At 47.5% G+C, this 15925-nt stretch overlaps 1 protein-coding gene across 1 annotated transcript in view; it reads left to right on the forward strand.

The window, feature by feature from the left end:
• The window catches only part of TMEM132B (transmembrane protein 132B), a 344261-nt gene that overhangs the window by 219425 nt on the left and 108911 nt on the right, over nt 1–15925 (forward strand). The window contains exon 4 of the mRNA XM_035099220.3: nt 10585–10771. Coding sequence (XP_034955111.1) covers nt 10585–10771 — 187 coding nt within the window. The remainder of the gene's footprint in view (nt 1–10584; nt 10772–15925) is intronic.

Below are 15925 nucleotides of genomic sequence, written 5' to 3' on the forward strand. Positions count from 1 at the left end.
AAAAGTAATCTGACACCTTTGACTTCTCTGCTCCTGTTTTAGTCTGCTCTGGCAGTTTCAAGCTCTACTCTTTGTTCATCCTGGAGCATTTGAAAAGTATCTGTCGCAGAGAAGAAGACAGTGCCCAGCAGATGATATTGGAGTACTACTCCCGTTAGCTCCAGCCAATAGTCAGGGATGATGGGGGTTGTAGCCCAGTCATATCTGGAGACCACCAAGTTGGCTACCACTTTCTACCCTCTCTTCCCAGTTCTTAGTTCTGGGGGAAGGGCTACTGTTTTTGTCTCAGGCATTCACCTAGTCCAGAGAAGGTATTCAACCCTTTTTAAATCCAAGGTCACCTTAAGGGCAACAAGTAGTTTTCCTCTGAGGATGCAGAGCCATAGCTGCCAAGTTCTGGCCTGAGAAATAAGGGACTGGACCGGAAGTAGCAGACCGGAAGTAGCGCTGCCGCCATTTTGGAACTGGGCGGAGCATGCTCAGAAGCTACTTTTGATGCTGCTCTGCCCTGTTCCAAAATGGCCACCGCACCAGAAGTCGCGCTGCAGCCATTTTGGAACTGGGCAGAGCAGCATCAAAAGTCGCTTCTGAGCATGCTCAGCCCAGTTCCAAAATGGCCGTCGTGCCAGAATAAACCGGGGAAAAACAAAAAAATCCGTTTTTTTTGGCTGGGAACAGCTGGAAAAACGGGGGTTTCCCAGGGAATACGAGAGACTTGGCAGCTATGTGCAGAGCTTCAGACACCCACTTTGCCTTTGGACTGCTTGACTTTGCAGTTGCCTTCAGATTATTGCTGGAGCAACATTCCAAGCTCTTTGCATGTGGATTTGCCTCTCATCTAGATCAGTGTTTCCCAACCTTTTTCTGACTGTGACCCCCTTTCGACCTGGTTTCCTTCCTGTGGCTCCCCCATGGGCATAGCCAAGCAAGGAAGGCAGCTGCCCCCCAATAAGTAAAAATCAATACAAATCAATACAAATATGAGGTTCTGCCCCCCTAACAAAAGCCTGCCCCCTTCCTAGCTATGTCCATGCCCCCCCCCTCGGTCCTACCGATAGAAAGGTAGCTATTTAATTGTTTTGTTTTTAAATAGAACATGTTTAATTTATAATTTTTGTAATTCCATTACATAAAATGATAGGAACATAATGAATATTGTTAAAGCAGAAAAAACCTAGAATCATGGAGCTGGAAGGGACCCCAAGGGTCATATTTCTAATACAACCCCCTGCAATGCAGGGATATCAGCTAAAGCATCCATGACAGATGGGCATCCAACCTCTGCTTAAAAACCTCCAAGGAAGGAGGGACCAGAACCTCCTGAGGGAGATCCATCTTCCATGTATTATAAAAAGTAAACAACACTTATTTGACCCCAGTTATTTGACACAGAGGGGGATACCTGCACATACGGTCCAAAAGGTGAACAGGGAGTTCTGTATATATGGGAGAATTTTAAAAGCACGTGGTCCTTACTGACCTAGTGCAAAAAATTCTTGTCATCCGGAGGAGCCCTGGCTGCCTAGATAAAATCCTATAGCCCCCCACATCCTTACTTTGGAGTAAGGCCCATTGAACTCAGTGCAACTTTCTTCCGAGTAGACACTTTGTAATTTACTATATGCAAGTCAGCAGCATCCACGTGTCCCTGCTCAGCTGGGCGCTGGGGTGGATTTCACCCAGCGCCTTGCAGAGCTGGGCAGATGCTGCCGACAGACCTTGTGCCCCTCGGCAACATCTGAAGGCCCTGATCCACTAGGCACTGGGGTGGATTCCAGAGTCAGGCCCAGGCTGCCACCGGCCCAACACTGGCAGCAACAACAAGCAGCTTTGGCTCTCCCAGGCCTACCCATTGCCGCCCCCCCCCCATTCACCATGCCTGAGGGTTCTAAATTGCGGGCTCTACTGGTCAAAACGGGAGCCTCAGCAATTGTCCTCTCCCACCGGAAACAAACCAGGACTGTGCCAAGAAAAAGCACATGGCAAAAAACAAGTGCTCAGCCCTGGTGGGCTGCCCCCTTACCTGCTTGTGATTGGCCAAGCGGATAGCCAGCCAATCAGGATTTTTTTATTTTAAGCAATGATTTCCCCCCTTCACTTCTCCCCTTTCTGCCCCCCTAGCCTTTTGCTGTGCCCTACCCCCATTTACACATTTTTTCACCTGTGTCCCCCTTGGAATACCCCCCCCCCCTCTGAAACACTGATCTAGATTTACCTTACAGCAAACACTACAGTGAGCTGTCCATGGTTCTGAATTGTTCCACTCTATCCAGTATTGCAGAGGTGGGGAATATATGGCCCTCCAGGCAACTCTCATCTGCAGACACAAAGGTCCAGGATGAGGGCAGTTGTTATCAATCAAAATTTTATTGCATTAGCCGGTTGGCCATAGCACATAACACACACACATACACACACATACACACACACACACACACACACACACACACACACATCCCAGCGGTAACCTAGGATACCTAGGTAACCTATTATACAGAGGATACCTAGGTAACCTATTATACAGAGCATGTATTGAAAGCACTTACAAAACATCGGATATAAAAACATGCGATATAAAACAGGATTTGGTAAAAACTAGGATGCATCATGTGTGTTTTGTCCATTGGAGAATGTTTAGTGAAATCTGCTTCTAGAGAGAATTAGCCAGTCGAAAGAGCTCTGAGTTTCAGGGCCTGCAAGATATAAATGGCCACTCCGCGGGTAACCCTGGGGTTAGCGCCCACCAATAGAAATTTCATGCGGTCATCTTCCAAGGCGATAAGCGAAGGAATTAGTATGAGGAGCCTTGGTCTTATTGCGTCATATAGGGGGCAGTGAAAGAAAAAATGGATAAAATCCTCTATCTTTCCCTTGTTGCACGGACAGAGTCGGAGACCGGGGGGAGTGTTGGAAAATATACCCTGTAAAAATGCTGTGGGGATGGAACAGAAGCGGGCAAGTGTGAAGGCTCTTCTTTGTGAAGGGTTCGTCAAGTCGCTCAAATAGTGAGCCATAGTTCTTACTGCCTTCACGCGAGGATACCCCGTGGACAGGTTGGCCGCATTAGATAGGGCCAGGTCCAGCGCTTCATCCCTATCTAGAATCCATTTAGATGTGAGGGCGATCTGGCTGCGACATCTGTCACCCCATTGATCGGCAGGGTTGATTCAGCAGTTGTTATAGTCCAGCAACATCTCCAGGTCTATATGTTCTCTCCCCTCTGGCAGTACTCTTCCCATGAGGACTTTCAGCCTTCTTACTTCAAAATATTTCTAAGGATACCAGGGGAGTGTACATAACATTGTACAATAACATTGTTCATACACGGTAATAGATAAAATTGCAAGTATGTTGTCACACTACAGTTTCCATGGCTGTCAATAGATGGTGCTGCAAACGAGTGTGAGGACAACTTTATCAGGAGGCCAATGAGAAAACAAGTGGGCGGCTGGATGGCAGAGGCCAGTGAGAGAGCAGGTGGTAGAAGTTTGCTAAGGAGTGGCTTGCACTGACCACAGCGGCCAGTGAGAGAGTGGCAAAGTATGTAGCCAAGGCTGTTAAGACAGCGGCGAGGCAGGGAACTTGGAAAGCCCAACTGCTCTCTGAAGCAATGGACCCCTTCTTAAGACATCACAAAGCAATGTTGTGGGGGCGAGATACTGCTTCAGAGAATGGTTTGTCTGGGTGGGTTTGGAGTGAGCTGTTAAGGGGAGGGAGGTGGTGGTTGGTGAGGTGTAAGGGAGATAAGCAGGGCTGGTGAGCAATGCAAGCAGGAGCAGCAGCCCCAAGTATGTACAATAAAAAGCAACCTTCATAACAAGCACAGCAAACTGAGAGAAACTGTCAAAAATCCCAAACAATTGACAGAGCAGAACTAAAGCAGCCCAACAGTTTTGAATGCCTAGACCTGGGGGTCACCAATGTGGTGCAACCAATCAGTTTGTCAGTATCTCATATGGTGCTTGTAAAAGGTCCCTTCAAAAATCTGAAATGAATAAAAAAAAGTTTGCTCTTCCTGTTCAGTTGCGGTTTGAACCATTGAGGCTCCCATCCTGTGTGTGTGTGTGTGTGTGTGTGTGTGTGTGTGTGTGTGTGTACACACAAATGTGCGTAGGATGTGTGTGCCAAACTGAGTTTTGACCCAGGTGAAAAAAGCCTAGTTTTGCCCCTGCATGCTCAAGGTAGTTTACAACTTACATTTTTTAACGTAATTACAGACCTAACAAATAAATAAAACATCAAAAAATACACATCCAAATTGAACAATCTCCACATAAACTATAATATCTAAAAATAAAGCTACAAATTAATATCAATAACTCCAACAACCCCCTACCCAACAAAATCTCCTAAACAACACCCCAACCCAAGAGTTTGTTCAGCAGCCTCAGCTTTTGTAGCTGGAGTCAGTCCGGGCTTCGCCCTCCCAGGCCACGTGGGAAAAGGCCTGCAAGGCAGGTAGCAGGACTTCCAGGATTCACAGCCAAGATGTGACTGGCACCCAGATGGCACTCTCAAAATTCCAAGGGTGCCCATTGGCCCCAATGGGTTAGTGACACCTGGCATAGGCAAACAGGAGTCTCAGCCTGGTGCCAGAAAGGGTGCAATGACGACACCAGGCTGTAAATGGTGCCTTGTGCCTAATCTCCCATCATGGTATGAACCTGGAAGTCTTCTTCTCAACCCTCTGCTCCTTGATGAGCATCCTCTCTACAACTTGCTCTCCTGGCTGCTATGGTGATGGTGTACGCAAAGTTTGATTGGAAATGATACCCTGGGTCAAAGGGAAATGCCCTATCTCCTGCCATGCTCTGAGCCTGCAGATCTTCTTCTCAAACCCTCAATTCCTTGCTTGGCAACTTCCCTGCAACTTACTCTCCTACGATGGTGTAAGCAAAAATGGCAAATAACCGCCACAGGGCCCAAAGCCAGAGCCCCCATTGAAATGGAAATATTACGACAGAAAAATTCCCATGGGAATTAAAGGCCACCCGAGTAGTTTCCACATCTGTCTTTGATGACACTGGAGTAATTTAAATTTGTGACACAGTTCAAAGTCATGTCAAAGACTAAGAAACTCTGCAGAAAGTCCCCCCCCCCCAAAAAAGGAAAGTGCCGTTACAACAAAAAATTGGATTCCATGACTAGGCTTTGTTCAGTGGACCTACTCACTTAAGACTGCAGGGAAGCAATAAAACTAAGTGGTGCTTTTTATTATTTCTGTCCCCCACCCCCTTCACCAGAAAGAAATATGTCTAATGAATGTCTCATGTCTGAAACACTGGGCTGGATTCATCAAAGGGAGTCAGTAATTACCAAATTGAGAGAATCATGAATTGCTTTTCTAAATTTGAAAAGCACATCAAGAATAGATCAGGAGCAGGCAAAATTAATAGTTACGAACTCATTTCCATAGAAATGGACTTATTAGCAAGCTTGCCAGCTGCCTAAAATTATAAGGTCTTTTCCTTCTGCTTGCAGGAAATAACCGTGGTGGTTTGTTTTTTTAAAAAAACCAAATCAAATATTTTCTCCCCTTCTTTCAAAATTCCATTGAAACTTGAATTTTGCTAAGTTTGCAGAAGGTGGGGAATATCTCTGTTAGGTAAATTGAAAAATAAAATGGTGGAGGAAGAAAGTACCAGAAAGAGAAGAGGGGTTTATGCAAGTTTGAAGTATCGTCTTCCTTCAGAAGGAACGTGGTATGAGGGGCAGAATCACTGGAACAGGGTTTGTTCTAACAGAATTGAGGACTGTGATGTTCTTATTATTTCTTAAGACAGCTAATCTGTAATAATAATAATAATAATAATAATAATAATAATAATAATAATAATATATTATTTATACCCCGTCCATCTGGCCGGGTTCCCCCAGCCACTCTGGGCAGCTTCCAACAAAATATTAAAATACAGAAATCCATCAAACATTAAAAGCTTCCCTAAACAGGGCTGCCTTGAGATGCCTTCTAAAGGTCTTGTAGATGTTTTTCTCCTTGACATCTGGTGGGAGGGCATTCCACAGGGCGGGTGCCACTACCGAGAAGGCCCTCTGCCTGGTTCCCTGTAACTTGTCTTCTCGTAGCCAGGGAACCGCCAGAAGGCCCTCAGCATTGGACCTCAGTGTAGTCAAGTTCCAGTCTGAACAGGAAGCCTTTCCTTCCTGTTTGTTTATTCAGAATGTTTATAGGCCATTATTTGGCAATGCCTTCACTGAATAGGCTGCAGCCCTGCAGCCCTCTAGTTTGCCACTGTGAGAAAAGGGTGCTGGACTAGACTTGCTGCTGGCCAGATCTAGCAGGCTCATCTTATGCTCCTATCGCGGCTGTGCATCTTGACTTCTTTGCGGTTATGGAGATTGAGGTACTAAAGGGGAATGAGTCTGACAGGCCTGCATCCAGTGGCTGCACTGCCGCCCAAAAGGAATGGACAGATACCCACTCAAGACCCGCTCCCTGCCTTGCTTGCCTTTCCACCTGACCTGAGAGGGCAAGGACCTGATTGACTCCAACTACAAAAGCTGAGGCTGCTGAAGAGGCCCGAGACCACCTTGGCTGTGATTGCTGGAAGACGTGGTCCTTGCCTTGCTGGCCTTTTCCTCACCTGGCCTGGGAGGGAGGGGCTCTGACTGACTGACTGACTGACTCCAGCTACGAAAGCTGAGGTTGCTCAACAGACTCTTGGGTTGGAGTATTGTTTAGGGGTTTTTCTTGGGCTTTTTGTTGCTTTTATTGATATATATTTTAAAAAAATCTTTTAGATATTATGAGTTATGAGAAGACAGCTCAGTTTGGTTGTACACCTGTTGATGTGTTTTATTTATTGTTTATGGCTACTTTTGTTATGTCCATAATTATGTAAATCTTTTCATGTTGTATGCTGCCTTGAGCATGTTTTTCCCTCCACTATGGAAAGGCAGCATACAAATAAGATGATGATGGTGATGATGGTGATGTACTTACATTTCGAGAATTGCAAATCAGGAAGGTGTGGGGCTCCTGCCTCCCCACACCTTCCAGGCTGTTCATTCTGTAATGGGACCCTGCTGGTTTCACCAGCTTCTTCATTGTGCCATTACTTGCCTGCCCTGAAGAGTGGAACTAAGCTGAAGGGTGCTGCAATAGAACTGCTAGCCCATTTGCAAAGCTAAGCAGGGCCTGGTCTGGTTTCAAATTGAATGGGGGAACCACATGTTGAGATTCCTGCATTGCAAGGGGGTTGGACTAGATGACCATCGGGGTCCCTTCCAACTCTACAGTTCTATTACTCTGTGAGTTGGAGAAGTTCCCCCAGCCTTTTCTGAAGGTCCCTTGCAAACTTGGGGATTTTGCTGAGTTCCAGAATGTGTGATGACGGACACAACTTGGAACAGACAGTTAATAACCTTTCGAGTCAGGGAAGGAAGTACTGATCAGTCTTCATACTCTAGGAAAGGCTTGGGGTCAATGGGCTGAGTGTTAGAACAAAGACTCCCGGGACGGCAAAAGAGCTGTGGACCACACAAGAGGTGAAATAAAATAAAAATAAATTCACTTTGGAAACTTTTAGTGCTGTGGCTCATTATAACTACGGCCTGGGAAAAGGCACGGAACAAGGGCCACGGGTTGATTGCCGTCTTCTCCATGGGGGATTTTTTGTCCCAGATACTGCCAGGCTTGGGCTAAATGTCTGTGAGATGGAGGGATAAAATCGAGCGCTCAAGGAGTGGCAGAAGTGTCACAATCTGTTCAGAGGGCTCAATGACTGCCAACGTGTAAAGCATTTCCAGTGGTTGGTGAGCTCACTTTGTAAGACATTTTCTCTGGTGTGTGTGTGTGTGTGTGTGTGTGTGTGTGTGTGTGTAGTCTCAGACATGAAACCTAATTAGAACAGAACTGCTCTGACAGGTGAGTACAGCTGTTTCTGCAGCGCCACTAAAAAAAAGGAGATTAAGACGACACAAGCACCTTGCGTTGCTTTTTTTTCTTTTTCTTTTTTGCAAATGCCTGCCCTGCTTGGTGTATGCAAATTATCTGCAGAGGAAAGGAAAGAAGGGCATCACCAGTCCTTAACTTTAAAGCTGCCTTCGTTGGAAGTGTGCAGCCTTCACCCTTTTCCTCAACTAGAGTCAGACCTGCCCCCAGCATGAGGATTATACAAAAAGCTTGCCTTCTAAAACATCGTCATGTCCTACTCCCTTTAGTATCCCATGGTAGGGAAAGATAAGGTGGTGCCCTCCAGATTTTGTTGGACCCCAATTCCCATCATCCTTGACCATTAGCTATGCTGGCTGGGGAAGATGGGAGTTGTGGTCCAACAGCACTTAGAGGACCACAGTTTCCTGCCTATTACACACTCTAGCTATTCCAAGCCTTTCCCCCCAACTCCCATCATCCCTGGTGAACTCTAATAAAATTTGGAGGGAATCCAGTTGGGAGAAAGATACGTAAACTAGCACAGCTAGGCATCCCCTATAAGTGCAAAATAAGGATGCATATGGATGCCGACTCTTGCAAAGATTGCTCCAAGGTGCATAGGTTGAACTAATGGAGCACAGCCTGTGGCTCTTCAGATGCTATGGGTCTGAAGCTCCCAACATCTTCTGTGCAACTCGGCATGGAGCCTCAGAGACACCGCAGGGGCACCACTGAAAATTGAGACCCCAAGGTTATGCTAGGTAAAGGTAAAGGGACCCCTGACCATTAGGTCCAGTTGTGACTGACTTTGGGGTTGCGCGCTCATCTCGCATTATTGGCCGAGGGAGCCGGCGTATAGCTTCCAGGTCATGTGGCTAGCATGACTAAGCCGCTTCTGGCGAACCAGAGCAGCACACGGAAACGCCGATTACCTTCCGGCTGTTGTTGTTGTTGTTGTTTAGTCATTTAGTCGTGTCCGACTCTTCGTGACCCCATGGACCATAACACGCCAGGCACTCCTGTCTTCCACTGCCTCCCGCAGTTTAGTCAAACTCATGTTCGTAGCTTCGAGAACACTGTCCAACCATCTCATCCTCTGTCGTCCCCTTCTCCTAGTGCCCTCAATCTTTCCCAACATCAGCGTCTTTTCCAGGGAGTCTTCTCTTCTCATGAGGTGGCCAAAGTATTGGAGCCTCAGCTTCAGGATCGGTCCTTCCAGTGAGCACTCAGGGCTGATTACCTTCCGGCTGTAGCGGTTCCTATTTATCTACTTGCATTTTTGACGTGCTTTCGAACTGCTAGGTTGGCAGGAGCTGGGACCGAGCAACGGGAGCTCACCCCGTCACAGGGATTCGAACCGCCGACCTTCTGATCAGCAAGCCCTAGGCTCAGTGGTTTAACCCACAGCGGTATTAATCACCCAGTATTGCTTTTTTTAGTTATACTGTCATACCATACCTTCCAAACCCTCAGGAGCTCTGGAAAACTGTGTTTCCTAGGGATTCTGGTGCTCAGAATTCTACCTTGGACATTATCACTGGGCATAATGTAGCAAGTTTATTGGCCTTGGGCAGTGACAAGGAACCTGTGGCCATCCAAATATGGCTGGATTTCCAGCTCCTATCAGCCCCAGCTTCTCTCTGGGCAATTGTCAGGGATGACTGTGGTGCATCATTGTATAATGTTGCACAGAGAACGCTTGGTTGAGGTGGGGATGGTGGCCAGCACTGGGGGTTGCAAGGAGCTACCACCATGAAAAACAGGTGGCTGGAGTGAAAGGGGTGAGTAATGTCATTCTCCTTTTGACCTCCTCCAAATTTGCCTGTGAGTTCTCCTAGGAGAAAGCTTGTTGTCTGGCTCCAGTAAATAGGAACAATTAGAAAATTTGAAGGCCTACTCTTCTGAGAAGGGGGCATGTTGACGGATTCAGGTGGTCTGACAACAACGAGCATATCTAAGCCCTCTAATACAGGGGTCGGCAATTTTTTTTTAGCCATGGGCCAGTCCACTGTCCCTCAGACCTTGTGGCGGGCCAGAGAAGTGGAACCGGGGGTGGGGAGCTGGAAGAAGAGATGAGGGGGGCAAGTAGTCCTCCTCCCCACCCCCGCTAGCTGCTGTGCTTACGTTCCCAGGGGCTGCCGCCGCCGCCACCACCACCACCACTGCTGCTTCTCGTGGGTAGGCAGTGTGAGCTCATCCACTCCGCTCTCTGGCCCAGAGGAGCACCAGGGCGGCGGGGGCGGGAAGATGAGCAGCATGAAAGGGCTGGCTCTGGAGAGGAGCTGCTGAAAATGGCACTCAGCCAGCTCAGTCCAACCCCTTTCCTCCTCTAGGCAGGGCGGGGAGAAGCCAGCAGGAGGGAGGGAGGATGCGCAACCGCGGTTTGTGTGAGGGAGAGGGGGGAAATGGAATGGCGCAGGGGGGGAAATGGTGCAGCCTGAACGAACAGAATCCCCACGCCAATCCATGGACTGTCCATGGGCCGGATCCTGAAGGCAATTGGGCCTGATCCAGATCCTTAGTTTGCCAACCCCTGCTCTCATATGATTGCCAGAGCCCCCCTTCCCCCGGGCAGCAATTTAAGGAATCTCAGTCTTTCTTTTTCTGTCCAAATATGAAACATTTATGTAATATGTTTAAAAAAAGATCTAATTTCAAATTCCCAGTAACACCACCTTTTAATTTTTCAGGGTGAATGTCTCTTCTTATGAGATCTTTCAGATGGATTTTGAGATAGACAACAGTAGTGGCCTGGTGGGGGCCCAGCAAATCACCTGGCAGGTGGAATACCCCCGAGATGAGTCTGTGAGCGAGCTGGTGGTCTCCGAGATCTTTGTCAGCCAAGCGACTTTTGCAGGAATTGTTCCACTTGCGATGGTAAGAATCAACCTCCTCCTTTGTTATATTATTCTGTTTCATGTTTCATTCTGTTTCTATAGATGTGGGAATTGGGGAAGGAGAGAAATATTTCCTGAAAAATGCTTTGATTGTTAGAATGCTCACCTTTCCCGGTCCCATTTATTGTCATCTATTTTTCATTTGGCATCATTCTTTGCCTCCTGGTATTTGCATCTCCCCCTTTCATGGATGATCCCAGCCAATAGGCAATCGCACAGCTGAATGGGATGACATCACAATGATACATAGGCAATCAGATTTAGCCAAGTGTGGAAACCAAGCCCATTTGAGGGAAAGGGAAGAGAAAATGGTGTGAATAGGTGACATTTTTGGAGGTGTTCCAAAGTTGGTTGAAAAGATTGTGGGTTTTTGACAGACAAAGCCAAAAATGCTTCTGAAAAGCAGCAGTCTTTGGGTTCAGCCTTATGAATCCTCAATGTTTGTTCAAGGCAACTGGATCTGCTAATTTGCATCTGCAGTAGAAAGGTCTCAATGCATAAACTACATTTCAATAAGATTTTTTATTTACCTGATGACTAGTAACAGCTCCTTGGAAACCATTGGTCTATTGTGTGATTCCACACACACACACCCTTTGGGGATTATGGGCCCAGTACATGATAATCGCTCCTCTGGAGTTGTTGCCTTCCATTGTGTTACTGGAATCTCCATGTATCCACACAGAGGTGATAGGCTACAATTAGCTGTGGCATTTTCGTTTAAATTAATTAGCTGGCTCATGCTGAAAACTTTATTTCTAAACCAAAGAAAGTGAACCATCGGTGGGGAGGGCCTGAATTCTCTCCACTTCCCAGACCTTTGCATTTGCTAGTCTTCCATCACAGTCTTGTGGTATTTTTAATAAAAGAAGTAAATTCAAAGGTCTTGCTGGACACAAAGTGGAGTTCTATTTTAGCCCCTGTCCCATATGTACATGTAAAAAGAGCCCATGGGATCAGACCAACATCCTGTTATCCAGAATAGTTAGCTGGATGCTTCCATAAGCAGGGGCACCTACAGTTTGTTCCCCTGGTACTTATTACTCAGAAGTAGGGATGGACAGACCCATTGAAGTCTGGTCCATCCCAGTTCTACATGGGGACAGGACTCAAGCAGTGGTGACTGATGCTGTGAAGCAGAGTTCACCCAGTGTTGGATTGTTCATCCGCTAATGGGTGGGTAGCATAGCTGCCAAGTACCCCGTTTTCCCCGGGGAAACCCCCGTTTTTACTTACCTTTTCCCGGTGGTCCCCCGTATCACTTTGTCTCCCGTTTTTCTCCGTTATTTTCTCCTGCCGGCGGCCATTTTTTCTTTCCGATTTGCCCTTCTATGGGCACAAAAAATGGCCGCCGCCGGCTTCAAAAGTCGCATCTACGCATGTCCAGAAGTGCATAGACGCGACTTCCGGTGTCACTGGCAGCCATTTTTTGTGCCCATAGATGGGCAGAGCGACATCGGAAGTTGCGTTGACGCACTTCCTGACATGAGTACAAGTGACTTTCGAAGCCGGCGGCGGCCATTTTTGGTGCCCATAGAAGGGCAAAGTGACACTGGAAGTTACGTCGACGCAACATCCGGTGTCACACGGCTGCCGGTCCCGGATTCTGCAGTCTGGGACTTGGAAGGTAAGGTGGGCAGTCAGTAGGGCATGGGACTTCTAATCTCAGGGTCATGGGTTTGAGCCCCATGTTGGGCAAAAGATGATCCTTGTGGCCCCTTCCAACCCTATGATTCTATAATGCCCATTGAGACTGGTAGGGTAGAACACAGGGAGCCCAAACAGGAGGCAGAGCCAGAGCTAATGTCAGGTAGAGGCAGAGCCTGGCTTTGTATTTTTTTTGTGCCAAGAGGGGGCAAAATGCACATGTTCACAGACATTCTCATCTCAAGCTAATATGTATAGGATATGGGAAGAGCCTGGCTTCTCTTTTTGATGTTGGCTTTTGCTCAAAGTTTCTGGGCTCCCAAACAAGAAAATCTACAGCTCTTCTTCAGTGTTTCTTCTAAAATGTCTCTTGTCTCCTTGACACAACTAGGGAACTTGCATCATTGTCGGAGTTGGGCTTGGTTACAATTCAGAGTAAGTCCCAGTAAGCCCTGATACTGGGATGGACCCCTCTGATGGCAATAGGGTCTTTGAGCTGGGATCATCTCTTTTAAAAGTCAGACAACCCCAGAATTCAATGAAACCATTGGGATGACCTCATTGTGGAGGAAGAGGAATGATTTTGCTGCTGCTGTTGGCATCCATCTGTCTTGGGAGACAATGGAGATGAGTGCACTTCTGGGAGTGAATTCAAACTGCTGGAAGGTTGCAGCGCCCACTGTGGCTGTAGACACCGACACAGGAAAGACATGTTTTGTTGCAGCCAGGGCAGATGAAGGCATCCGGTTGTGTTGCTGCAGATGCACCATGGCGTTTCTTCTATCTGTGCTTCTCCGAGGCCCAGCATTCATTCCTCCTCTGATCACTGGTATGGATGAACAACGTGACTGCCTGTCTCCAGGCACTGCAGTCATCTGCAAGGGATTCCTACATAGCAGGGTTGGTGTTGCCAACCTTCATGTCATGTTTGCAGTCATCTTTATAACGCAGAGTTGGTCTGCCAATGGGTGTGGTGGCTGAAGCCAGCTCCCCATAGAGCACGTCCTTGGGGAGGAATGATAACATACAGGATTTATTTGTCACATTAGGTAATTATTTCATTATCAAATAATACATCCACCTTTTCCCGAAGGAGCTCAAGGTGGCATACATGACTCTCCCTAGCATTCTCATAACAACCTTGAGAGGTAGTTTAGGCTGAAAGTTCCCATTTAGGCAAATGAGAGGCATTATCTAAGTTCAAGGAAACATTCCAGCTAAGCAAATAGAGTTAAAGATGGTGCAAAGCAAGGTTGATGCAGTTGGGGGGGGGTTGACTGGGGAGAAGGTGTGTAGCTGGAGCTGGTCTCAAGAACTAGGGGCTTGGAGGGCTGCATCCAGCCTCCAGCAGTGGTGACCGGTGCCCATTGGCAATGGTAGGGCAGAAGGCCAGGAGGCCAACAGTAGGTGAAGCAAAAGCCAATGTCACACAGTTAACTAGTTTTATCTTTATCCTCCTTCCTGTTGAGTTCTATGAATACAACCTTGGGTCTAAGGAAGGTGACAGCCAGTGCTACCCCCTGGACCAGTTGCTAGGCAAGAAAACCGGCAGATGGGGACTGGCTGAGAACAGGCCAAGGTTGGCTGTTCAGTCCCCGTCCCCCCATTCACTCTGGGGGCTGCCACTGGTCCCCAGGCCTGAAGTTTGTTACAGCTGATAAGACTTCACTTCTCAGTTCTAGTGTTTCTTGACAAATTGCTGCTTCCCAGATATGGCTCAGTTCCTTCTGCTCACAAGCCTGCTTGAGTCGGTAGCCTTAGGCAATGAGAAGTTGAGCGAGGCAGCCCTGGTGAGGAGCAACATCTTGTGTTTGCGTATCTTTCCTCATGTTTGCCAACCTGGAGTGTTTGTTAGCACAGCAGGCGGGGAGCCTGGGCTGCATCCCACCAGATGCAGGAGCAGAATGTTACTGCACCATGAGAACATAAGAAGAGCCCTGCAGGATCAGGCCAAATGCCCATCCAGTCCAGATCTCTGTTCCTACCGTGGCCCAGCCAGGTGCCTGTTGGAAGCCTGCAAGCAGGACCTGAATGCAACAGCACTCTTCCCAATTGTGATTCCCAGCAACCCGCATTCAGAGGCAGGTGACCATGCTGGGAGCTGTAGTTTGTTGAAGATGCTGGGAGTTGTTAAGAAATGTCCCAAACTCTTACCTCTCATCTAAATCAGAACCAGTGATGGTGGTGAATGTCCCGTGAGAGGGTCTGGAGGTGGTTGGGGGATGGATGGCAGCTAACGAATTGAGATTGAATTGACGAACAGAAGTACTATTCGTGGGGGACAGAGGGTGGGCAGGTATGGGGGACTCCCTGTTCCTGAATGGGGCAACTGTGCCCTTGAAGGACCAGATGTGCAGCCTGGGAGTCATTCTGGACTCACAGCTGTCCATAAAGGCACAGGTCAGTTCTGTCTCCAGGGCAGCTGTCTACCAGCTCCGTCCGGTTTGCTGGCTGAGATCCTACCTGCCTGGGCACTCACACCAGAGTGGTACATGTGCTGGTTATCTCCTGCTTGGACTACTGCAATGCGCTGTATGTGGGGCTACCTTTGAAGGTGACTTGGAAACTACAACTAATGCTGAATGGGGCAACTAGACTGGTGACTGGGAATGGCTGCTGGGGCCACATAACACCAGTGCTGAAAGACCTACATTGGCTCCCATTATGTTTCTGAACACAATTCAAAGTGTTGCTGCTGCGTTTGATGATTGATTATGATTACCCTCACAGAGCTACAATTCTCAGAGTTCCCTGAGAGGAAGGATTGATTGTTAGACCAATTTGGGAATTGTAGCTCAGTGAGGTCTACAGGGATCTCCTAACAACTCTCAGCACCCTAAGCAAATTACAGTTCCCAGAATCCTCTGGGGAAGCCATGGATGTTTAAAGTGGTATCTTGGTGCTTTAAATGTATGATGTGAATGTGGTCTAAGGTAGAGTACAGTAAACCTATGAAAATTAATGTTCATCGTGTCCATTATTTTCAATGTGTCTACTCTGAGTAGGGCTAATTTTGGCTTCAATCCAAGATCCTCCCCCCCCATTGGCAGTCTGCCAAACACTCACATTAACTGAGTTGGAAATTGGCCCCTTATATCAGATGGTGACAATGAGGATAGTTCATTTTGTAGCTGTAAATCACGTCATGTTCTCTGGAGTGTAGCTTATCTCCAGCAAAAGGGACAAGAGGAAGGGTGAGAGAAAAGCAATTGGGAGAACATCACATCTTCTGCTCTTGCACGATAAGCTCTGGGTGGCTCTGTAATCTTTCATAGACACTGAAAGCTGGACAAAATGTCCAGCAGCCTTATTCCTACATGGGTTGCCCATCTATTACTGAGCTAGGTTCAAGGTGCTTGTATTACTGTACAAAGTCCTAAACAACTTGGGGTCAGGATACCTTCAGGACCACCTGAGCCCTTAAATCCCATCTTAGTCACTGGGATCATCTGGAGGAGTGCTGCTAGTTGTGCCCCTCCCCCCGCAT

The sequence above is a fragment of the Zootoca vivipara genome, chromosome 16, assembly GCF_965207765.1.
Source record: "Zootoca vivipara chromosome 16, rZooViv2.hap1.1, whole genome shotgun sequence".
NCBI lineage: Eukaryota > Metazoa > Chordata > Lepidosauria > Squamata > Lacertidae > Zootoca > Zootoca vivipara.